This window comes from Echeneis naucrates, chromosome 7, assembly GCF_900963305.1.
Source record: "Echeneis naucrates chromosome 7, fEcheNa1.1, whole genome shotgun sequence".
Taxonomy (NCBI): Eukaryota; Metazoa; Chordata; class Actinopteri; order Carangiformes; family Echeneidae; genus Echeneis; species Echeneis naucrates.
In genome coordinates this window covers 16,775,613-16,800,711 of record NC_042517.1, presented here as the reverse complement: position 1 = coordinate 16,800,711, position 25,099 = coordinate 16,775,613, and the positions used below count along the sequence as shown (strand labels likewise).

Sequence of the window (25,099 nt, the reverse complement as noted above, 5' to 3'; positions counted from 1 at the left end):
ATAGCTACTTTTTTCCCTAAATGCATGTTAAAACTATTGTTCAACCATCTAAACAGTTGTAGATTAATTTGCAGGTAATGTACTGATCAATAAATTCCATTACTATCAAACCACAGTTAATTTCCTTGCAACAGACATAACACAACCTGGCACGAGTTACACTTAAAGAAGCACACATAAACTGATTTTGAAGCTTTATTTATAGTAAAAATACTTTAGATACATACAAGCTGTACATAAATTGTCTCAAGAAACTCAACATAGAAGTCTCCTTATGGAAAGAAAACAGATAAAATGAATAGATACAAGGCAAAAAAATGAAAAAAAAAAACCAAAACAAAACAAAACAAAAAAAAACCATGAACTATTTGCACTGCTTTCAAAAAGTGTGCAAGTGCTGGGTGTTGGGTTTCACAATGTTGAAACATCTATGAAGCATGTGTCTGTCAATCAGAGGAAATCCGTTTTAAGAAAAATTTTTTGTTGAATTCTAATGTTGGTACCAATTTTTAAGCTATCTCTTTCAAGATCAAATGGATGATTTTTCTATACTATCAGTCTTGCACCAAATCCACCTCCCTCCTCTTCACTCAAAAAGTGTGAGCTAAAACATCGTGGAAGTCATCACACTGTGCGTCTCTCGTGTGCTGACAGTGAGCAGATCTGTCAATAACTTTGTTGTGGTGTCCACACCAGTTATTGATTCTCCAGCAATTTGTGTGCACGGAGCCGATTTATTTTGTCTATTTACATAATGAAACGAGGGGTTGAGGTTCACAAATGGCACTGCGGTGTGTGGCGTTTTGGTCATCGGCTTACGGTGAAAGCAACACCAGACAGTGGGTGTGATGCTTGATGAACCATCGGTAACAAGTTTGTGCATTGCATTAGCTGCCTAATTCAATACTTGGTGATTATTCCCGGTGGGGATGTGAAGTAGTTTGGAGGAGGGCATTGTATCCTCTGCGATACAAAACAAATGCAGAACCACAGCCTGGCTTGAATGTTTTCCCTAAAAAGGCTAATCTGTGGCCAAATGGAGAATTACAAAGTGAGTGGATCAATATCAAATGAAGAGGCTCAATTAAAGAGCCACTAATGTGATTGATAAAATATAAAACTTCCTTTCACTGCATCTACACACTGGCTTTTGCAATCATCAAGCCCACTTTTATTTAATAAAACTATATCATATGCAATAACTTTGCCCAATAGTACATCACTTCCCTTGCCCTGTCATACCAAAGGTGTGCAGATACCTGCTGTTTCAAACTGGCAGTGCTCCAAAGTAATTCCCACCTCATCTGCTTATACTCTCGTTTCTTGCCTTCTATTTTGCGGCTCCCGACTTTGAGGGCAGCCATATTGACATGTCTGGTTCCTCTGGTCCCAAATGCCGAAGGATCCTCACTCATTCAGGGATAAGATGATGTCATCCTCAAGGTCAGAGTTATCGGAGCTGTCTGTTAGTGAAATAGCATACAGATATAGAAATGAAGGGATACAGAGATGTAGCGCTGCAGAGGTCAGTGGGTGTTGAGGAAAACTGCCAAGAAGGCAGAGAGTGAAACAGTACTACACCATTTTTTTTTTCTTTATAAATTCATGCTTTTTCTGTCATTCAATCTCTCAGCTTCTGCAGTATACATAGACGGCAGATTTTAAATTCTACTGGGAAAGGCCTTTCCTCACTGTGACCAGACAAGCATTAAAACACAGAAACTGTACAGTGATGCATCATTTACTTAAGCCTGCACAGCAGTATTGAGTTCTTTAAACATAGTTCAGCAAATCTTGGCTAACTAATCATGCAATAGTGATCCCGTTAAATCAATCTTCTATCTGTAAAAGCCCATCTGTTTACAATAGCATTTCCGAGCTGAACTTGTATCAATTCTTGTTTTTATTGATTTTATGTCTGACTGTACTTTTCCATTTTTAATGTTCCTTTTTCTTACCTTAGACCCCCCCCACACACACACACACACACACAAACACACACACCTGTAAAGCGTCTTTGAGTACTCAGAAAAGCGCTATATAAATCCCAGATAAATGCTAAAGGAGGAGAAAGATTATTTTTTCTGTTGTTTTTTCTATAATGTACCTTCCCAGTTCCCAAACTTTAACAACTTTGAAATCCATGTAAAAAAAAATCTGTATTTATGCCATAAGTTAAACAATCTACTGTCTTTTGACAGCCATAAGCTTTATGTGTCTTTTTTTTTTATGGTAACTGTTTTGCTATGTATTCTATATTGTATTATACTGTATTGTAAATCTTTTGAAGACATTTTAATGAGTTTGGGTAAATATAACTGAACACTTTGTAAGGCTTCATAAGAACCTCCAAGCGCCCCACATATAGTTAAACTAAAGCACTGCTCACCATTGTCCCCTTCCAGATCAACGTCGTCGTTATCAGTGTCTTCTTCATCATTGTCGTCATCGTCATCATCATCATCGCCAACATCAACATCCTCTTCAAGAAGACGCACCACCTCCTCATCAGAGGGAGAGAATTCATCATTCCCATCATCATCTTCTTCGTCATCCTCATCTTCTCCACCATTCTCATTCTCTAGCTCGGCAATAAGGGGATCTGTGTCAACATCATCATCTGAGTCCTCATCATCATCGTCATCTTCCTCCTGATCGTCATCCTCCTGGTGAACAGATGGTAACAAAGTTCAATTTAAATTCCTCTGTCTCTGCCTAAAGTAACCAAAGAGACTGTACTTTGCCAAAAAAATTAATCTAAGTATGAACCTGATCCTCCTCATCCTCCTCCTCTTCCTCTGCAAGTCTCTGCCGACCAACTTCATACAGCCTGCACACTGTGTCTGTGTTAACCGAGTCCTGGTTCTATAAATCAGATGTAACAGGAAAAGAAAATGAAAATACACAGTATTTATGAACACATAATTTATCACATTTGCTCGAAGACCTGAATCCATTTTAAAGTCACATGGATTTACCTCAATCACAGCCAAGTAGCAGTCTTTCGTGTCTGTACAAAGGTCAAATATATTCCTCTTGACGTCAATAGTGGCTGAGAGAAGAACAAAGAGCAGTCAGTCAGTGGACAGTTTCTGAATATCTTACAATGTCATAAGATAAAATATTACAGTAATTGAAAATGATTACCAAACACTACAGGGTATAATATAAAAAGGTGTCCAAGCACAACACTTAGTTAGCATGAATTACTTTTTGGGGGGAGGGAGGGAATCTATCTTCAAAATATGGGGTGGACAGAATGACTTACCAATTGGTTTGTAGTCTGTGGCATTAAAAGTCCTGAACGATGAACCAAATGGACTTTTCATTTGCATCTCCATCATATCCTCTTCATCATCAGCTTGCAACATTGCTGCAAAATCAAAGTGGCACAAAATAAAAACTGTGCAAAACACACTTAGCTGGGGTACTAGCTTCTGAGAGCTTCAAGTGGTCATTGAATTGAACAGAGCCATTATGGCACACCCATTTCTCTTCCTGCGAGGTGGTGCGAACCAGCTGGTTCTGTCTGCTGCCAATACAACACTGATCCTTCTGCCCATATGGCTCTGAGTGACTGTGCAGTCAGCATACACGGCTCACGCGCACACACACCTCTGCAGGCTCTGTTCACACCTCTCTCCAAAAGGCACACTTGTTCATTTTGCTCCATGATTACCACCTTTCACACACATTTGAAGTGACTTTCCATTAAGTTGCAGGCTCCATGCCAAATGCTCCACATTTCCCTTCATGTAAAAGTTCCCCCATTTACCTCCATAGATGACGGTGCCGTTATTGTTAAAGACTATCCTGCACTGATCCAGAGCAGGAACTGTGTGGAGAAGGTGGAAGGTCCGTAGATCCCACTGAAACTCCAGCTAAGGACAATGACATTCTTTTTCTTCTGTATCAGCTTCATCAGCTGTTAATTTAATTACACAGCAATTAAGTAAATCCCCAGGGTAGTACAATCAGCTTTAAGCACAATACATATTTAATGTCGAGCAGTGAAATAAATGCTCAATAGTGATCCTGTCATGGCAGTGACAAACAAAATCACTCAATGAACCAAGTGCTTTTTGCCCTAATCAGATTTACAAAATGTATTGCTGTGTACTCATCACTTAACTGAAGTCCATTGTTGAACAAGCTCCGATAACTTTAGTAATTAATCTAGTGATAAATATAAAATCAATGCAGCAGCTGAAAATTGTGCATTTAGAGTACTATAAAAAAGATTTTTGTTTAGGAATACTTTTAATGGAATTCACTTTACAAACTATTCTACAATACTAATTGTGTAAAGCCTCAAACATAGAGGAGTTAAGGAATTAGTTTAGGATTAAATTCACTCTCTTGTCGGCAGAAATCCTGTCCTCAACAGAAAAGGCAGAGTAATGCCTAAAAGCTCCTATTGTACTGCTCTCTTGTCAACAAGTATTCAAGGCGCAAGGATACGATTTCTGTGTTTATGATGACCTCCAGGCCGTTGGGATGGAACACACCACTGATATTCATGTTGAACTTGTCGAACTTGTGGATCGCCTGAGCTGTGCGCACATCCCACAACACACCGTCATTCAGCACCAGGTCATCTGTGGGGTTGAAGGTGGCACAGTTCCTCTTGTAGTTGTTCGCCAGGTCTGGGTTGTTGAGTGTCAGCGTTACCTGCCCTGTCTGGATATCATAAATCTGGCAAAGAGAGCAGCGGATAGTGAGTATTCACCTTATTCCTTCAAGTTTTTATTGTATTTAATATTAAATATTGCAATGTGAAAAAAAAAAAAAAAAAAAATACAGACAAACATACACGTGCTATATGTTCCTTAGTTCCAATGACACGATCTTGTGAAAGCTTACTGAACTCCACATAATGGTCACCAAGAAAGGAATGCCTGGAAACAACAAGAGCAACCTTTGAAATTTTAATCCAAAACATGCAGCCAGTGTGAGAATAAAAGCTAAATAATTCCTTAAAGACATTGTAGAACAACTCTGAATGTATCGGTAGAGTCTCGGCGTTGCCTTCTTTAAACTTGTGCTGATGAATGAAGCCAAGTCCTTGTGTTCCATGAACTGAAGACTGCAACCCTCAGGCTGTTCGCGTACATAATTAAACAGCATGTCATCTGCTTTCGGTAGCTCCATCTTTTGACAGCATAAATCTGCTTTACCATTACAAGACCACATACAACCTTGAGGAAGTAGAGCACTCGCAGGCAAAAGTCTGTAGTTGAATTGTTAATCAATAGGTTGTCATATAGGCTGTACTTTCTGGCAATTTTGCAAATAATTCAAAATCTAGAGATAAGTATTTAATAAAAGGTGCTTTGTGTTTAGCTGCTGAAAGTACAAATTCAGTCTGCTGTGAGAACAGCACTTACTTCATGATGAACACTGATTTCATGCCCCACAGTGCAGACAGAGGGTAACTCCAAGAAGCTGATGTTAACAGCAGAGACCCATCCTAAAAATACAAAATGTGTTGAGTGGTTCCCTTCCAGGCATGCTCAAGACATTAGCACATTCTGTTTGAGATAATGATGCGTCTCATATTGTTTTTCCTCAAAAATATTTGATTGCATAATAGAAAATTCATAAAATGGGAGAACTGAGACAAAAAAGAACGAGTGTATCTGATTATGTAAATATTTATCTTACATTTTTGACTACTGGATATAGACTGGACTGTATTGTCCATTCTCAGTGTAAATCTCATCATTGCTTGTGTACATGATAAAATATTTTTATGGACTGGCTTCCTAATTAGTTGTAAAGTGATGGTGAGCACAACATGGTTAACTGTGAAAGTCAAACATCCTAGTTAAAACTCAATACAAAAAACACCTTTTCAAGTGGAGGGAACTTAAAATATCCTAGTTGCCAGAGAAAAAGTAAAACATACACAGCAGCTTTGACAGCTAGACATCATAATATTGCTTATGGACTGGTAGTTTCCCATACTGACCCTTGAGGGTTCCAGGTGAGTGATCGCTGAGCTGTGACAGCTGTAGCTGGCTTCCTCCTGGCCAGTAAAGACATTGTAGAGTTTGAGCTGTCCTGTGCATGTCCCGAGCATCAGGAACCGCTCGCGAGCTGAGAAGGCACAACACATGAATCCGCTTTCATCCTCGTCAGCCTCCCTAAACACGGAGATGGGGCGGAACCTGGACAAGAAGCAAATAAAACAAAAGAATAATTGTCGAGGACAATCACATAAAATTAAACATGAATATAGCAAAGACAAGAGTGATTTGAGGGCATACCTGCTAAAGATGAGATGTCGGTCAAAGCATCCGCCATCTACTCCTCCGTATTTAGGATAAATAACTCTCCGTGTGTGTCGAGATGTAAAGTTGATGGGTGCTTGGCGTCTCTGTTTGGGTTCAGGGCATTGATGTGGTGTGAAGAGAGAGAAAGGAGGGCATGTTGCAACAGGGTTTTTACAGCGTGCATGCTGTTCTCTCAGGTACTCGGTGATGATGCTGTCTAAAGCAGGGGGGGAGGGCAGGTGCCTATCAAACTGCTTCTTCATGGCTGGACTCTGGCTGAAGGCCCCATGGTCAGACTTCTGCCTAAGCACCCGAGGTTTTTTGCAGCTCAATGTGGTGCACCCCGTTTGCCGTTCCCGAGAGAAAACGATTCGGCCGATAAGTGGGGAGCCATTGCTACAGTGAGGGACAGATGTTAAGGCAGCAGAAGAAGAACCAGTGGGTTGTGATGAAGAAGGCCTTGTTTGTGGATGGCTGGAGCCAGGTGTAGATGAATGAGAAGGATGGTTTACAAGTCTTGCCCCAACACCATTGGCCAGCCGTGGTGTGCGGGGCAGTGTGGCAACAGCAGAGGCCGTTGGAGGAGGAGCAACAGGAGGGAAAGACGAAGTTGAATGCGAAGAGTGTGACAGACATGCCATTGGGAGATCTGCCTCCTTGGTGAGTGTGGTGGCTGTGTCATGAAGACCTTTGGCCACAAGGTGGTTTCTAATAAGCAGCAGCAGCTCTTTTTCAGGGAACGTTATTCTGGACTGAGCAACAACACTGGCCCTCTGCAGCCATGCCAGAGACACATCCGTACCAATCAGCAGCGGCTTTCCAGAAATCCTTTCTATCAGTTCAGCAGCAAACTTACAGAACTTGACATGCTCGCTGCGTTTGTCCTGGAGCACAGGCTCCTTCATGAGCTGCTGAATGTGTCCGCTGCTGAACAAAGGCAGCTTGCTGATAATCTGTCTGACCGAGCTTGAACGAGACAGCCCAACCAGGGCCTTACAGGCCAGAGCGCGAATCTGATCTGCATCTGTAATGGGCATCTTCACTGTCAGCAGGGACAACAGCACCTGCAGAAAAGACACAGAACGTGGGTTAAAAAGAATAACAGACAAAACTGAGGTTTGAAAAGTTTTTCTTCATTACCAAGGGTCACAACTCAGATGACTGACTTGTTGGTGTAGCACCCATCATCAGAGTTGGACAAAGAGGTGCTGCAGAGCTTGTTTTGCTGTCTTTAAAATTACTACCTTGTACTCATACCTTATTACTACACTTAAATAACGTAACTGACAAGACAATGCATTTATTTTCTTGAAAATACAGTTTTACAGCATGACATGTATGACTAATGCAGTAAGAACAAAATGCAGGCAAATACAGACTGCATTGTGTTATACTATATCAGTGAAGATAAAGATAATGCTAAAATTCCTTCTAGACTATAAACATTATAACGGGTTACAGAGCAACAGAACCACAAACTCCAGCCTCAAGTCAGTCTGGTTTCTCACTGCACTCAGTGATTGGATGTTTTTGTTTGTGGGTGAATGTGAGCCTTGAGCTGTTCCCATGAAAGAGGCACAGCCTGTACAAGTCCAATATTGGATCCACTTTTTTCAGTTCCGGTTCAATTCCAGTTTTGCACATGAACAGGTGTAGGAGAGCAAATTGCAATAGCAACTCCTTTCATGTTTTGAAAAAGTCTGGATTGGTAACATTTTTGTGATGTTTAATTAGCAAATTATGTCAGTATTGGCAGCAGATGCTGATATTGGATTGGATCAGGCCCAACTCTAATAAATATGCATTAGCACTATGACCACTGGTATAACCTTGCATGCCCCTGTCCACAGAATGCTCAGAAGTTTTTGTCAATGCTTTCAAAAAATATGAAGTACAGCCTTACAAAAACCATGCTGGAGACTGGAATAATTTCCTTCTACCTTGATGCCATTGTTGGATTGCACCACATTCCACATCTTTGTGAGGACACTCTCGCTTGCTTTGGTCTGCTGGGGCAGGCGGCGGCGGGGGGTACCTGCAATGAACTTGCCAATGCTGGACATACGTTTGTCTGGAGCACAGACGCAGTTGATGACAACCTGCAGAGCCGACTTCTGAATCTCAGCATCATTCACAAATACCTCTCCCTCTGCTACTGCCAGGACGATACTCATACCTTAGAGAAAATCCCAAAATTTTATGAAAAGCTTTGCAGAGACTTGGAGTCGTGCCATCTATGAGCAGAACTGGGCAGAGGTTTTATGAAATACACACAACTGAAAATACGGAGTAATGGCAACTTATTCTATTCTGTCAATATGAATTGCTCTACATTCCCAAACGGCTAAAAAAATACTGAACTTAATGCTCACATGCCAAAAAAATTTCTAATGATGTAATTAACCAATGCACTACAGTACACAAAAACAGTTAAACTGGTAAAATAAGAGTTGGTCACTCTGCTTGAATGCATAGAAATAATAAATGCCACTGTAAACATATTCTAAGATGAGCCTGATAACAACTGATTCAAATATAAATTACATTTCATGTATTTCCTGACTACAAGACTGTGAACACCAACCAACAGTGGAGACATTGGATCCTCCCTCATCAAGCACAACAACCGCCTCAGACAACAGCAGCTGGGTCTTTGGAACAACTGTGAGGATGCTCAGGATATCGAGAGCGTAACGTACCGTATCACTCCTACAGCAAAAGAAAAATTATCTGTTATCTGCAGCAGACTATATTACTGTTAGAACCATTTGTATAGTAGAAACATATAATAATAAATCATTTAATTTTTTTTAGAATTTGATCTGATCTTCTTCTTCTTATTGGTTAAGATGTATCATGTGACGCATGTGTGTGTGTGTTTCTTAGTTAACTGAGTGAAGCTATGGAGCCAAGAGAGCACAGTAGTTTTTGACCGTGTTTGTACGCAATTATTGTTCTTATCAGCTTACTGTACAGTTTTTCTTTCGCAAACTAAGGAATATTTTTCAATAGACATTTCAAATGAAGAACATGGACTGCAAGTTTCGTTTTGAAAGCATGCATCAGCTACATGCTTAGGCTCTACAGCTTTAGTAGGCTTTTGCAGAAAATAGATGAAACCACACTAACAATTACCTTTACACTCAAATCACTCAATCTCAGTTTGGTCCTGGAAACTGTTAAAACATGTAAAATGGATAAGGTACTAGACATTCAAACAGAATAATCATAGCCTTCTCATTACCTGCCATAGTAGGTCCTCCATTCACAGGCAATGGAAATGAGCTGCAGGAGTAGCTGGACACAAGACAGCTTGTGGAAGACCTCTGCTGGTTCCCAGTAAAGCCGCAGTGGTCCATACTCAATCAGAAACTCCATCATTTCCACTACCTGTTCACGGCTATAGCTGACCGCCTGGGAAGACGAAAGCACAAAGGGTCAATACAGAAATGCACATTTCCGCATTTATTTCACAATGATTAAAATTCAGATAATCACTCTACAATACATTTTCAAAGTTCACATTAAGAAATCATGTCAAGTAATGTTAATCACAGTTATCCTTTGGCCTCTGTGTACCTTATAGTACGGCTGAGAGTGAATGGGGGCACCCCCCTCAGTTCGTTGCAGGGACTGCTTCACCTGCTCCACCTTGATTGCCAGATGGGCCTCGAAATACCTACGCAGGGCCATGCAGGTGTGCTTGGCTGTCTGTCTACTGGAGAAAATCTCATCATCACTCAACAGCGCTCCCTGGTCCTCAGGGTTCAGAATCTCCAGTGTGCTAATCTGGAAGCAGTCAGTTCATATTATATATTAGTACATAACCAGCATCTGGTACACCGATCTGACATTAGCTGCAATCTGACCAGAGGAGATTCCCCCAGGAACCAGGAACCTATTGAAGGACCATGTGTGCTCCAACTGGTGGACCCAGTGTAAAAAAGAAGTTCCTGGGCCATTGATTTACCCCCAAAAAAGTCCTTGTTCGGGGGATATGACTTTCCAATGGCCTAGGAAATTTGGAGGCGCATCTTGCAATGCTGAACATTTCTAATTCATCAACTACCCTGCTTGGCTTAGTGTGTATATCTATAATAAAGTATTAACAAAGTTACACTGATGGGTTGTAATGCTCGATTAGGAGAAATTTCAAAGAAACTAGAAGTGCTTTGATGCATAGGAAACAATATTTATTAGTTTGAATATCAAACAAATATGGGGCGGACGGTATGTCATGGTAGAAATACCACCATGAAATACTGCTCGACACATCTGCTGTAGGGAAGAAAATCTGCGAGGAATTATAGAAAACTCACAGCTCTTGTCTTCTTTTGTTGGCAGTTTTAGTTGTGATACTGGTGCACTGTTACTGACACAGTGTTGGTACATTGGCCAAATACAATTGCAATTAAAAATTACACCCTCCTAGAACGTTTGTCACCAAAAAACAGTTTTCATAACATCAAAGTTTTGTGAGCTGGGGGCAGCTTTCAACATTTCTGTGAATTTTGCTGGTGGCAGCCGCCTCATAGTTTTGTGTGCAGGGAAAACTCTGATATTACAGTCCCTGCAGCAGAAGGTTTTTTTTTTTTTTTTTACCTGGAACAGAAGTAAACAAACCCAGCACACAGGCTGTCTCCTCAGCAAGTCTCCTGTGTCAAGCTGCCACAAGGTCAAGTCTCGCATATTCTTTTTCCAAGTCTTGCTATTGGTGATAATATAGTATTGATATGAAGAAAACTGAAGTACAATTTAACAAAGTGATCCACAACCCTCAGTTTAACATTCATTTGATGTCTCTCTTCTAAAATAAACCAACTAAATTCTGACTTTATCCTTAAAACATTTCAACTTTTATCTTGTAAAATTGTCACTAAGTTCACCAGTTTTCAAATTATACATAATTTTCTATGAATGATAAAATTGGTTGGGTTAAAATTATTACAATAATGATCACATGTAGTGGACGGCTAGGCTTGTCTTACCAGATTGACAAGGCGCCGGAGCCCATCCTGCTTGTCGAAAAGATCCAGTACGGCACGGAAAGAAAAGGAGATGGAAAAGAACATGGTGGCGTGACAGCAGCCGGACGCATGTGAGCACTCCAGCAGCCACAGCGTGTAACCAACTACATCTGACAGGATGGAGTGGGGTAGCATGCACACCTTGTGGGGACAGAACAGAGCAAATAACGTACAAGTAAACTGCTGTAAGAGCCGGCTGACAGTGATAATATAATAAGTGATAATCATGTTTCATATACTACTAATATCAAGATGATTTTGTGAACATTAACATTCGTTAAAAATTAAAAATGTTAAACAGCCATCACCCGACAAGAACATGTGTGTGTGTGTGTGTCTGTTCTGTACCCTCTCCATGGCATCTTGGTTATAGGCGAGATAGTAGAGGCACAGAGACACTCCAGTGGCAGCCATAGATGGCCTGGGGATTTCCAGCAACTTCTGAACTCCTCCATGTGCGACGAACTCCGCAGCAAACTTCTTGTGCAGCAGTAAAGATGCCAAGTACTGAGGAAAGGGAAAAGATTTGAGAGGGAGTACTTAACAACCTTGACATTGTGTTTTGGCTCCATGGAGGGTCAACTACAAAAGAGAGTGTTTACCTTGAGAGCCTCAAAGGTTAGCTGCACATCATTGGTCTGCTTTAGATCCATATAATGCATGAGCAGCTCACGAGCTCCCATTTGCATGAACACTGCCAGCAGCTGTAGAAATTAAAAGGGGGAATGGACATCAGTGGCAAATAAGCCATGCCATTTTTGTTTAAAATAAAGCTAACAAGATATTGCTACAATTTCAAAACCGGCCTACATTTCCAGGATGAACTGAGACAACTGTTGACAATGTCACAACAGAATAGTTTTTTTTTTTTTTAAATCATCCTTAAGAAAGACTGACATCTACTGGCACGTTTGTGACAAGCAAAGCAAAAACAAGGACTACAACTACCTTCATCAGCACAAAATTATTAAATCCATGTTTTCCAAAACTGCTGGGGATATTGATCTTTTAAAAATAATATTAACTGGAGCTCTGTCAATAAAACGATTGATTGGTTGTTGCTGCTCTACATTCTTATGCACCACACAGGTTGGTTGAAATGAACTTACCTCCTGATACTCTCCCAGAGGAGTGAGATACTGCAGGATCAGCCTCTGTTCAATCTCTGGGGTTAGAGGGTACAGATGATAGTTGTTGCCAATCACCCAGGGACTCATTTCAGACCAGCTGCTGTTGGAAAGTTCACTGAAGTTCCTCTCTGGCTCTGGCAAAGAGAAATTTAGCTTCTGTTTTGAGGTCCTGCCGCTCTCCCTCTCAAACTTTCTTTTGAGGTAACTGCTGCCATCAGGCATGCTTTGGTGTATCAGTGAACTCGGGGCAGACATGGGCTTCATCATGGTTTTAACAGCTGAGTTGGCACGGATGCTGGTCTTATGAGGGGAGTTGAGACGGAATGAAACTTCGTTTTCGGACTCAATGGTGGAGAACGGAATTTCGCCATCTCCCACCGGACCTGCCCCTTCCCTTTCAGCTCTATTTCTGCCTGGGGTGAAGGGCTTCTCTTCAAAGCCTCCATCAATAGTCTCTTCATCTAAAGGTAGCAAAGGCTCGCTCAAAGTCTTCCTAGGGCTGGGCCGTTTGATTTCCCTTTTGTTCTCAGCATCCTTATCCTGAAGTTCACGTAACCTTAGAAGCATCAAAGGCACCTGTCGAAGAAAAGCATGAAATATGGTTACTGGACAGTTGCTACCTCACGCCACCATGATGAGGTGCAAATATTTCTGGTGCTTGATGGGGGGGCAGTTTTCTCAGCTATCATGAAATATTGTTGACATTATTTATTAATATACATGGATACTTAATACAGCGGAATCCCTACTGACCAAAACAGAGTTCTCCTCCCTGTAGTTGGCTGCAATGTCCTGGTTCTCCATGGCACCAGCCAACAGACCCGTGGCATAAATTCTGAGTGGCTGCTCGGCCTCCTGAGCCCACTTAAACAGCCTTTCAACTATACCCTCCTGAGTAACACAAACACAGATGAATGTTGAAATACAAATAAAACCAGATTGAATGTCAGAATGTCAAGAGATTACAAAAATTAAAAAAAAACGCTGTATTGTTGTTTTTTCCACATTGCGCTTACTTTTTGGTCAAATACAAATATACATTTGCTTTCGTAACAATTTCATAAGTGTGGTTCAAAATAAAAGGATCAATACTTAGCCTCTGAATCACATATTATCTTGTGAAAAGAGTTAAGTATCTATATGGTGGTCAAAGTTTAAATAACCTTGCAGGCTGAACTGTGACTCCTCAAACAAGTAACATTTTATGCACCATCTTTTGCTGTCTCTGGTTAATGAAACTCAATCTGATAGGTTTGCTAGTCACTACAAAGGATTCTGTGAAAATATGGCTTTCACAATTTTACTGAATGGCACTAATATATTTCAGCATAGCATATAATTTATATATGCTATAACCATATGCCTCTTCTCCTTTTCAAACTATTTAATATCTAGGACAGCAGAAAACAATACTGTTCTTTTTTTTGCAGCTTTCCCTTTCAGTGCTGTGATGTTTGGTGTAATTAGTTATACCAACATGCTAAACAAGCTACGATCATTTTTCAGCAGAGGAAATGCACGTATTACTTGCTGTATGGGTAAACTTTACACAAATCTACTATAGGCTACTATTACAGCTGAAAAAAGACAAAGAAAAAAACTAAATGGTCGACTTAGGATAAAATATACCTTTTCTTGAAACACAACCGCTGTCTCCAGTCCAGGCATGATGTTCTGAAGTAGCCGACAAGCTGATGCATTGAGTGAAAATTCTCTGCTGGTCATCACATAGCTATTCACCAGCTACAAAGGGAAGAGCATGTTAAAATAATCTTCTGACTTGTATAAAATAATGGGCCAAATTTAGTGGCTTATTCTTAGTTTATTCTTACTGCATTCATAAAGTCATCATTCTTGAATAGTATCTTGAGCAGGTGCCCCAACACACATTCTGGATCAGCTCTCCCTAGTGGCCAAAATGGAAATGTCAAATACATGCACAATATTTGAATTCCAAGTAACGTTGCTATTATGCAGGTTTCTGTTCCATACCAGGATGTCGATCATCAAAAGGATCTGGATCTGCCTTGTGGTATTCCTCTGTCTCCTTCTCAACAAGCTCTGAAATTCTGCAAGTTACAGTTCATAAACTTATTTACTTACTCTAAACCCGTCCTAAAGACATCATATTAAGCACTAGCAGCACTTCTTACTTTGTGAGGATGTTAACTAGCTCCTGTGTGCTGCCTTGTTGATCTCGCTCCCACTGTTCCAGTAGAGTAGTCAGCTCTGCCTTGGAATCCACATTGGCAGATGCTGACGCCATAGCCTGTCAGGATGAAACACACTTAATATAGATTCCTTACATTATTAATGCCATTGGTGGATAGTGTAAGATCATTTATTAAATCTGAGTTAAAACAGTGCAACATTTTTCCTTAAGTGCATTTCAGTATATTTTATTTTACTTTCATTGTGGTTGGTCGTTGCAATGTACAGCAAGAGACAAAAGCTTAAAAAAAAAAAAGTAAGAGCAGCGATAAATTCTCTGTGCAAAGCATTGCTTTAATGCTGTGTATTGCAAAATTGTCAAACTGTATAACCCCTGTTAAATTAGTAATCCAATCTAATTATATTCATAAATAAGAATGTGAAAATATGAAAACTCAGTATTCAAATAATGTAAAGTACCTTGAATTTATACAATAGATGTGTGTGAATGTTGTTTGTTACTTTCTAACACAGATAATATTTTATTTATATTACAGTGCACATTATCTTAATATTCCAGAGGGTTGTAAGACACGACGCTGCTGCATACCGTACATAAAAAAAAATAAGTTAACACAAAGAAAGGGAGGTACAACTTCCTCCCAGCAGCATCTATTTAGCAAAAAAAAAAAAGCGGATTTGGTCCTTCACTTCACAAACATCACAGTGTGCAGGTGCAGAAGCCCCCCTGGGACTTTAACTGTCAAACAACCAAACACTTTCCCTCTACAAGTCCGCACAAATGTTACATAACACCTTTTCTAATTTGGCTCTGAACAACAATCCAATCTCCAACACAGGCTGCGTTTCTCTACATTAACTCGCAGAGGATACTTATCGCCTGGGGCGCCAACAAACTCACACACCGCCTGTTGCGATGTTTGGCTAGCCAGACTGTGGCTAAACAAGGAAGCTAAACCACTTAGCTCCCTGGCGACACCGTTAAAGAAGCCGCAACCTAATCCGCCGGTGTAGTTTCCGCTGAATCTAAGCTGTCCGGACATGCACATCTTATTGTGGGAGGTTTAAACCCAAATTGTACGAAACGAAACCTCCCTGTACGTAAAACCAAGCACTAAGGATGTTAGCTTGCAGCATCACAGGTAAACCTGGCTACATTTAGCTAGCATGCTAAATCCACCTCTTTGCGCCGGTCACCTCTTCTTCGGGTTCACCGAATCCGCCAAGACTTCCGTGCAGAGGTATTAGTCCAAACTCTTCTGCTTCTCTGTGTCTGCGTATAAATCTCCACTTCACAGCAACCACTTAATTTGCTTTATTGTAGCTTTCTGTTCACGGTTTATTATCATTATGGCGAACACGTTCTCTACGTCATTTCAGGAGCGACAGTCCACTTTTAATGACGAAATGATTCGCGAACAAAACATTGCAAAACAATGTTTATTAAAATAGCAGAATCACTGCACGGAATGTATTACAATTTTTGTGTGATAAGATTACATATTTAATAAAATATGACATTCATATATAAAAAACGTATCAATGACATAAAGCCATTTAAGTTTAAATGTTACATAAAAATATACTTTTGTAATCACTCCAGTACTATTTTTTACTAAACAGTTGCGATACTGATTAAAAAAAAATTCTAAAAAGCAAAAACTTTCAGAATGTATTGAATGTAGTATGATTATTGTTTATATTGTATCAACCCTTTTTTGGGGAGGGGTGCAAGCATTTTTGTACTTTCATGGCATCATTTCTGCAGTAGCAAGTAGTTAAAGAGAGAAATTACCTTTCTGTGTGAGTAACACTTGGGAGCCGAGAGGTTAAAGGTATGAACTCTGTTGAATATAACCAGTAACAAAGCCATAACTTCCTTCATTTCAGGGAATGCTCCATTATTTGGTAGATTAACTGACTTCTAAGTAAAACTGACTCAATTAGTCATCCATTGGCTCGAGCTGATCAGCTTCATACACAACCAATGCAATCACATAACAGTACAGCAACAGGTAGCAGGATAGTTGTCTGCGTTGACTTTGAACTCATTCCCATACACAAAGTAGATGTTTGATTTCCCTTTCCACAGGTACGTCACTTTGGTAACAGGGATCAGCTCGATAGTTTGACGCTACACACAAAGAACAAAAATAAATAAATAAATCAGAATGTTAAAGAAAAACAATGTGATATTGATATTCAAATTAAATAATTTTATATAACATTAAAATATTTTAAATACCTGCTGTAGAATGCGTGATGTCTGGGAGTATTTGTTCTGGTGCTCATTCACAAGGCGCTGTGCAGCACTTACAACTGCGGGATCTGGAAAGCCTAGGATCGGGTACACCTGCACAAAATTATCAGAAAATATCCACAAATCATTAATCGACATCACTGTTTAAATTTTGTTAATCTATAGTTGATGGATCATATCTGATAACAAACACATTAGTGTTTCATTTACTATGATCTGTGTTCAGTTTGGCATCAGTAGATACACAGGCTGGATAGTGAATTCAGCATGCAAATATGCAGCTGTTTCAGTCCTCCAACAGTGTCACACAGGAAACGTTCAGCCCGTTCCTTTTGTGTGGTGTCTCTATGTCTTCACAGTGCCCTGAGCCCAGTATAAAATTAAATCAAATAAAAACAGACCATCAGCCTTATAAAGCACAAGTGTCCCCCACATTATATGTGAGCTATGAAAAGTTTCTATATTGATGAGAAGATGACTGAAACCAAACATGCGTTAATAGTCTGTTTTTTGTGTAGGTAAACAAGTGACAACTATTACACGAATGAGCATGCATGGTTATCAAAGTTGAGTAAATCTAAGTAATAAACATTGTGAATGTTCTCACCCACTTATTTGTGGTACCAAAAAAGTGTGGTACCTCAAAAGCAATCTTTTACCATGAACTGAGAGTCTCTGAAAAGCTCCTTGCCCGACACCTTGCTGAGGTTGTCCACCTGTAGTCCGCTCAACTGTTCTACAACATAGCTATCAGAGTTGTTTTTCCTAAAGGAATGAGATAAAAGAGAAAATATCAAGTCTAATATTAGAACTGTTAGGAAACAAGAATTAACCACAAACACATATGGCATTAAGTTCATTCTGAAAGGCTATTTATTGCTTTAAATAAAAACACATCTGCTCTTTTTGACATAGAAGCCATAACAAAGAATAGCACCATTTCACTGTGAGGTTGATGTAGACCAGAAGCTGTTGTTTTCCATGGCATGTGTCACACTGCTTTGATCCCTGTCCATGACAATGGTTGCAGCTGTAACATAATAATGTATAGTAATAGTGAGTTTGAAAAAAAAGGGCACAACAGCACTGTTTATAAATATTTCCCAATGATGCTTTCATTTAATAAAACATCTACTAGTAATGCTTACTTGTCTCTTCCTCTTCCATTGCAATGACCGCATCGATCATTTCCATGGCGGTAACCAGATCCATTACACACCCAACAAACTTTCTGATGGGACAGAGAAAAAGGTATCAGATGGTCTTATTACATTAATAATGTCTTCAAATAACCTTATTAGTGAGGTCTGTGGAAATTACTTACATTACCAGCACCAGCACATTCTTTGCAAGCTTTTCGCCCCATTCCCAAACAAACATGGCAACTCTGCAGATGAAATGTTTCTCATTAGGAAGATCTCAAATAGCAATTTCAGGATTTTTTTTTTTCTTCAAACATGTGTTATATGATTATATCAGTTTTCTTAAAATTCACCTTTACAGATGATGTGTAGGGAACCTTGATAACCTGTTTGTCGTCCTGAAAAAAACTGGGGGTTTTAGCTGGAATATCCCAAGGCCCTGGTGGTGGTTGGGAAAAAGCATCCACTGGCTGGCCTGGTCAAACAAAACATTTTAGTATGTTACCGAGTAGTGACACTTAATAGCTGTCAGCAGAAATACTATCAAAGATATTTGATGTTGACTCAATTGACAGAAAATGAATCACTAATGACTTAAATATTTCTTTTAGTTGTATTTTTAAGGGTGTTGGGGTTTGGATACTTGACTGTCACTTTATTGTCTTAAAAAGCCAACAAAAACAAACTTCTGAGTTTACTCTAGATGAAGACCCCGGCTAACAGATTCTGAACAGGAGATATGCAAAGTAACAGCACTGTACCATGATATGGCTCATGACTCCACTCTGTTGATCTTGTTTCAGCGAAGGTTTCCAAGCGATACTAAAACAAAGGATGGGTGGAGACAACACACTTTAAACATGACGAAACAACAGATTGGCATTTCTTTGCTTAGTTATTTCTTACACAATCAAAACTACCATATCAACTATTACAATTTCTATAAATTCTTGTTCTGAAACACACAAATACTCAAATGTGCAGACCTCTCACCCTGTATGTATTGAATGCCTCCATGTTCGTGATCACACCATCCTTTGCAGGTGCAGAGCTGTAGCAGCACTTGCTGGATGCATACAGAGCAAATGCCTCCCGAGCAGTGTCTTCGGATATAGATGGGATACTGCCAGTAGGAAAAATTGCTCACAGAATTAAATGAAATACAATATTTTACAGGGAGAGAAGTTGAAAAACTTCATTCTTTTTCATTCTTAAACCACATAATGGAGATTGTCTCAGAGCATTCATCTTAACCCTTACTTCCAATGTGGTTGTTCAGGTCCAGGCTCTGGCTGAGGAACAGGGTGAGCAGGCATGGGAGGAGGAAGGAATCCACCTACGGAATGTATCATAATTATTATTATTATTAAATTTCATTCATATTCTGCTATATACTGCTTATCCATTTCTGGGTTGGGGGGGGGGGGGGGGGGGGGGGCAAATGCATGATATTGGACGGTGGGAGGGAACTGGAACAACCAGAGGAAACCAATGCAAGCACAGGGAGAAAATTCAAACCCCATGCAGAAAGGCCACAAGCCCAGGAACCGAACATACAACCTTCTTGGTGTGGAGCAACAGCGCTAACCACTATTCCACTATGCTGCCCTTGTTATGTAATTTACCTGTATAATTTATTTATCCAAAGATAAATTACTTCTGGCGTTTTTTGCACAGACTATTTACTTAGTGAATATTGGATGTTTGTTAAATCTGATTCAACGACTGAACTTTGCCAAAATAACAGTGTGTTTATATAGTGGTGTTAAACTATATTGCTGTTTCAGCAAAAAACACAGCATTAAAAGGAACTGTTTTCACTGTTTCCTTTGATTGTATACAGTACAGTAGTTTTAAGCACTTTCGATAGTTAGATTTTCATTCTTTACAGAGAACCATCAAGGATGAATCTGTTACACACACACACACACAAGGCAAAGTCTCCAAGATGCTTAGATTGACAAATTCGTACTTTCAAAAATTGAGCAACTTCTGGCTATTTTAAAGGGCACAGGATGTGGCGAGAGTGTGCTAATGTTTCATCCTAATCGGTAGAGAAACGGGGCTAAAAAGGGAGCCCGTCCATCACACTGTACCTCCTCCTGCCACGGTTCCTTCATATCCAGGCACGCTGTCGAACATGCTGGCCGGAGGAGCGCTGGGGCCCTGAGCAGCTGCAGCGGGCGGGGCGAACATCGCTAAAACAAACCAGAACAACCGGTTCAGTCATTCCCACAAATGTAAGCTTTCAAATCGTATAAAGTAAAAAAAAAAAAAATAAATAACTGCTTAAAAAAATCTTTCTTGTGCAATTCTCCTGCTTTACACAGACAAATAGCGTATAAGATGGCGTGAGAGGTCTGCCTGAATCCTTTCAGCAAAAAATAAGAAATGTAGGTGCTCCCAAGCTGTAACACGTTTCTCTGGTAACACAATAGGACAGAAGTGAGTACGTGACTTACCAGTGGTGAGATCCATTTTCGAGAGGTTTCCCACAAACACTAATCGCTAACGAGCAATAACCTGACCTCTATACAAACCCTACAGCCGCCGTTTGACCTGTCAAACACAGTTTAAGGTAACACTGCAACTCCCTCAGCTGCCTCCTTGTTAACGACTTCAAGTAACCTACAGGACGACAATGACGTCATCCAAGGTGTGAACCGGACTGTGGCACAGAGAGGGAGGATTGTACCACACCACCGAGCGTCTATTCATATTATGCATTATTAAAAATGGCTGTGATGCTTAGTCCAAAAACATATCACACTTTAATGTATCTTACCAGGCCCTCCTTCTGCCGTGGGCACATAGCCGGGGTTAGCTATTCCGTAGTTTCTGACCTGATTGCTGCAAGTAACGGAAAACGATATTGAATCCAGTGAGAAGGAAACCACAGTTTAAATGAATAAAATAAAAAAAAAAAACATCGTCAGGTACTTACTTCATTAGAGGCTGATTTTCCATCCAGGTCCAAGAAAGCAGCTAAATGACAGTGAAAAAGACGAGTTAAACTCTTCATAGGTGTATTTTTCCGCCTGTTGTGGGGTGTCACTAAGAATCATGTGACAAAAAAAATAGTCGTACCTTTTATGGCTCCCCTCCCACGTTTCCTCCAACGGTCTATCAGCTGACTGATCTGCAGTGACAGTTAGGCAGGAACCAAACTTTTTACTGGGGACGATTTGGACTGAACCTCGATCTTCCGTGTTACCTCACATTGCCTCGGTTTATATGAGGGCAGAAATCCAGCCCCTCTGGACCCCCGCCCCCCCAAAAAACAACCATATCGGTTAAAGGAAGTGCGCACTAAACTTTTAGGAGCTGCAGACACATTTGAAAGGTGGAAAAAGATATGTGTATAATAACAGACACGGTGATGATGATATTACATTAAGTTAATAAAAAAAATGTACAACGGGAGTTTATATTACTTTACTTTATATCTGCGGGTAGGGGTTGCAGCGTGACGCAGGCGCTGTAGCGTGTTAGTCCAGAAAAACTACTCTACCCATAAGGCTTTGTGTCACTCTCGGAAGTCCTTTTTCTTTCCTTCCTCCGTCGCTGAAGTCCCTTTTGGATTTACATCGGCGGGTGAGTCAATGCAATCTTTAATAATCCACGAAATATAAGACACAATTTGACCACCTGACAGTGTTTTGTCAATCTTACACACAAACTCCATAAGTGTTGGGTGATATTGACCATTCTATCGGTTCACATCGTCGATGTGGAGAGAAAAGTGCTGCCGGCGCTCTGCCCCTAAAATGGGACTGTCGTATAAACTACGTTAGACTCTGTCGCCCAGGCATTATGAAACAACTACGTACTGTTAACAGTATTAAGCATGTGTGATTAAAAAGTTCATATTTTACTCCAAACTGCGGAAGCTTTCGCCTCTCAATGTAGTTTGGCTAGCTAGCAGGTTAGCTAAACACGGTGAACGACAGCTAGCATATCCCAGTCAACACGTTTTAACCTCAGGAGTATACGGATACATGGCGATTTGCTGTTAAATCTGAACTTAATTGAAGCGTTTTTGTTTTTTGTTTTTTTTTTTTAAATAAATGAGCCTAAGAGCTGTTGGCAGCGTCATTCACACCCTGGTTAAAATGCGTTTGCCTATTTAAAAATCTGCAGTAATAGTTCTTGCAATATAAAGCTTGTGGTGGTGTTTTGCTGCAACAATGAAACTGACAACATACTGTTGAGTGGATTGGATGTGTGATTTTTGACTTTTTCTTCCCTCAGTCACCATGGCAGCCCTAAGGCCCCTCACAAAGCCCAAGATTGTCAAAAAGCGAACCAAGAAGTTCATTCGCCATCAGTCTGACAGATATGTTAAGATTGCAGTAAGTCTTTGCCACATACAAGATGCTCATCAGGGTGGGATTTCCATTTTTTTAAATCTAGGATGGATTTGCAACCAAGTGATCTCTGTGCATCTCTGTCCTATCTACAGAAAAACTGGCGTAAGCCCAGAGGTATTGACAACAGGGTCCGCAGGCGGTTCAAGGGTCAGATGTTGATGCCCAACATCGGTTATGGTAGCAACAAGAAGACCAAGTACATGCTGCCAAGTGGTTTCAAGAAGTTCCTGGTACATAACGTGAAGGAACTCGAGGTCCTCATGATGAGTAACAAGTAAGTTGTGCTTACGTGTATTGTTAATGAATCTGGATCTCAAGTGAGGTACATTGGTGTCAGATTTGGCCTTAGTAGAGACTTTGATCTACCTGCAGAGGTGATGATTTTTTTTTATCCCTTCAGTCTTTTATAACCACAATCAAAGCAAGATCTGATCTCCTGGTTGAATAGCAGCAAAGAGTTGACAAGATTTGTTGAGCAAGGTGTTTTGTTTTTTTTTCCTTTCCAAATTTGCATAGCTCCACAGAGGAATAGCCACTAGTCTAGAATCTAATTGTAACTGCTTACCGTGATTTGCGTGACCAATAATTGTAATTTAAAAGAAAAAAGGAACTTAAAAAGAGGAAGACAAACAGCCTAATTTTTGATAGCATGAGAGTTAAAGCAGACTTCCCATGTCCAAGCGCTTAAGAGGAATGTTTGTTAAAGCAACCCCTTTGTCCTTTTAAAATGTCAGTTAAACATGAAGCATCACCTTGGACACCCAATAGGATTACAACCTGTAGTCACATTGATAATTGATAACGCATTATTAACCCTGCCAGTGACTGAATTTGAGACTGGTGTACAAATGATTGAATTCACTGTTGTCCAGCAAGTTTCACAGCAGCTATAAAATGGCTTTAATTTTTAAAGGCATGTAACTGAGGAGTTCAATATCAGATCAGAAGGGACACTGTATCCTTTTCAATTAGTGCAGAAAAAGTGCAAGGTGATTTGATTAAAAAGGAAAAATTCTATTGTTTTTTGCAATTTAAATTTGTCCTTGGTTAACAAATCTGGAGTTCACAAATGTGGTCTGACTTAGTTAGGGCAAGTCTAAAATCCTGATATAGATAGCTAGATATAACTTGATTAATTCCCAAGGGGAAATTCACCAAGAATTTGGTATGGAATTGAATGAATGATATTGTAGTGAAACCAAATTTAGGAGTTAGGAATTCTTGCTCAGAAGCCTCCTAAAGACAAATCTAAAGTATTTTGAAAGAGATGTTTGGCAATCTGCAGAATGAAAATGCTGGTTAGTTCAATGAGGGTATGAGGTTTTGTAACAAACAAATCTATTCAGTCCAAGAAAAGCCGGAGCTAAGATGAATTTGAGTTTATTAAACTGTTTGAAGAATGAGATCTTTGAACCAAACCTTTTACCTTTTTGTTTTTTTACCTGTCTGTTCGAGATTTAGTGACACTAAAAATGAGGCAAGTCCAAAATATTTTCAAAAGGATTACAGTTGAATCTATACTTCAAACGACATGCTTAGTGTTGATGGTTGTTTGTTTTTCCACCTTTCATATTGATCCTTAAGAAAAGTCTAAGATAAGATATTCCTTTATTTGTCCCGCAATGGAGAAATTTGTATTGTTCCAGCAGCAAGTGGTGCAGTGAATAGAAGAGCAGAAAAAAAAAAAATATGTAGAATTAGGTTAGTTCCAGCCTGGTGAGACAGCCCCCCCCCAACAGAAATTATGCCATGATTGTTTCATTTAAAATATAAATGTTGCACAAGTACACTATTCAAAATCACAAAACTTTGGCTAATAGCAAAACTGTTGCATTACTGAGCTTGTTGTACGAGGGGACTTGGTAAATCATTTATTTGAGTCTTTATTTAGTAATCTATGTGTTTAGTTTAATAGTAACTTCTATTAAAGGTGCCTTTTTTTCTTTTTTCAACTTTGAATTCCCAATGGCTTGTTTTTACATTTGGAGTGTGGTGGGGGGTGTTTCCCACTTGCCATTATGTAATTTCCCCCTCATCTCTTCCCTCAGGACTCACTGTGCTGAGATCGCCCACAACGTCTCCTCCAAGAACAGGAAGCTGATCGTGGAGAGGGCAGCTCAGCTGGCCATCAAGATCACCAACCCCAACGCCAGGCTCAGGAGCGAGGAGAACGAATAAACTGGTTATTCACAATAAATGCTTAGAAATTGAGAGTGTCTCAAGAATGGTTCTTTAAAGCCCAGTTTTTGCAACGGTCTGGAAAATCTGTAATGTCAATTTTGATTGTATGAGAATTAATTCATAAATTTTATGTAGCACTAATAGATGGTTTTAAATGAAGAAATAGACTTGAGGTGGCTGGTGCCATTCAGATAGCCAGATTGAAATTGGAGAGCTGTTGCAAATCGGGTAAATAACTGTCTGAGGATAGAATTAAAAAATACAAGTTAAGACACTGTGGTTTTTAAATGCCATTCAGTAAAAGGCACAGTGAGTACCTCGATTGGAAGCGATTGCTGAGTAAAAGCAGTAACCCAGTCAATATTTTTATAACAAGTTACTTCTAAATTTGTAGTAATCTAATAAAAAAAAAAAAATGTGACTGCCTCATCAGCAGGCTGCAGCGTAACCAAGGAGTTATAAATAGAAAGTTCATTTGTGGACTGATAACTTTTGAGACTAGAGCTATTTTTGTGTGTTGGAACAAGCGTCAAAATGGTACA

General features: G+C 39.9%; 3 protein-coding genes across 5 annotated transcripts; 1 reads left to right on the top strand and 2 right to left on the bottom strand.

Annotated features, from left to right (window-relative positions):
- Nucleotides 1-227: 227 nt before the first annotated feature.
- dcaf1 (ddb1 and cul4 associated factor 1) lies at nt 228-15,957 on the bottom strand. Of its 2 annotated transcripts, none has more exons than XM_029506858.1 (25): nt 15,785-15,957; nt 14,586-14,701; nt 14,425-14,501; nt 14,265-14,338; nt 14,062-14,175; nt 13,186-13,323; nt 12,412-13,008; nt 11,905-12,006; nt 11,651-11,809; nt 11,264-11,443; nt 9,855-10,064; nt 9,520-9,689; nt 8,860-8,984; nt 8,216-8,451; nt 6,270-7,339; nt 5,972-6,170; nt 5,388-5,470; nt 4,814-4,898; nt 4,462-4,695; nt 3,776-3,869; nt 3,269-3,373; nt 2,979-3,052; nt 2,770-2,865; nt 2,390-2,666; nt 228-1,463 (listed from the first exon to the last, which is right to left on the bottom strand). In XM_029506858.1, exons 2-25 carry the CDS (start codon nt 14,696-14,698, stop codon nt 1,408-1,410), a joined length of 4,668 nt encoding a protein of 1,555 aa, XP_029362718.1. In that variant the 5' UTR covers nt 14,699-14,701; nt 15,785-15,957; the 3' UTR covers nt 228-1,407. The 2 variants fall into 2 exon arrangements, with proteins under 2 accessions (XP_029362718.1, XP_029362719.1); XM_029506859.1 differs by having other exon boundaries at nt 15,802-15,957.
- Nucleotides 15,958-16,026: 69 nt separating this feature from the next.
- ssuh2rs1 (ssu-2 homolog, related sequence 1) lies at nt 16,027-21,254 on the bottom strand. Of its 2 annotated transcripts, XM_029507089.1 has the most exons (14): nt 21,094-21,254; nt 20,951-20,991; nt 20,792-20,856; nt 20,103-20,204; nt 19,267-19,342; nt 19,000-19,129; nt 18,768-18,828; nt 18,360-18,481; nt 18,189-18,251; nt 18,013-18,095; nt 17,802-17,894; nt 17,524-17,629; nt 16,850-16,957; nt 16,027-16,738 (listed from the first exon to the last, which is right to left on the bottom strand). In XM_029507089.1, the coding sequence occupies exons 2-14, from the start codon at nt 20,971-20,973 to the stop codon at nt 16,598-16,600; spliced, it is 1,173 nt and encodes a 390-aa protein (XP_029362949.1). In that variant the 5' UTR covers nt 20,974-20,991; nt 21,094-21,254; the 3' UTR covers nt 16,027-16,597. The 2 variants fall into 2 exon arrangements, with proteins under 2 accessions (XP_029362949.1, XP_029362950.1); XM_029507090.1 differs by lacking the exons at nt 20,792-20,856; nt 20,951-20,991; nt 21,094-21,254 and adding an exon at nt 20,469-20,701.
- A 287-nt stretch (nt 21,255-21,541) lies between these two features.
- On the top strand, nt 21,542-24,587 carry rpl32 (ribosomal protein L32). The gene is made up of 4 exons (XM_029507091.1): nt 21,542-21,600; nt 22,258-22,358; nt 22,469-22,650; nt 24,425-24,587. The coding sequence occupies exons 2-4, from the start codon at nt 22,263-22,265 to the stop codon at nt 24,552-24,554; spliced, it is 408 nt and encodes a 135-aa protein (XP_029362951.1). The 5' UTR covers nt 21,542-21,600; nt 22,258-22,262; the 3' UTR covers nt 24,555-24,587.
- Nucleotides 24,588-25,099: the final 512 nt, after the last annotated feature.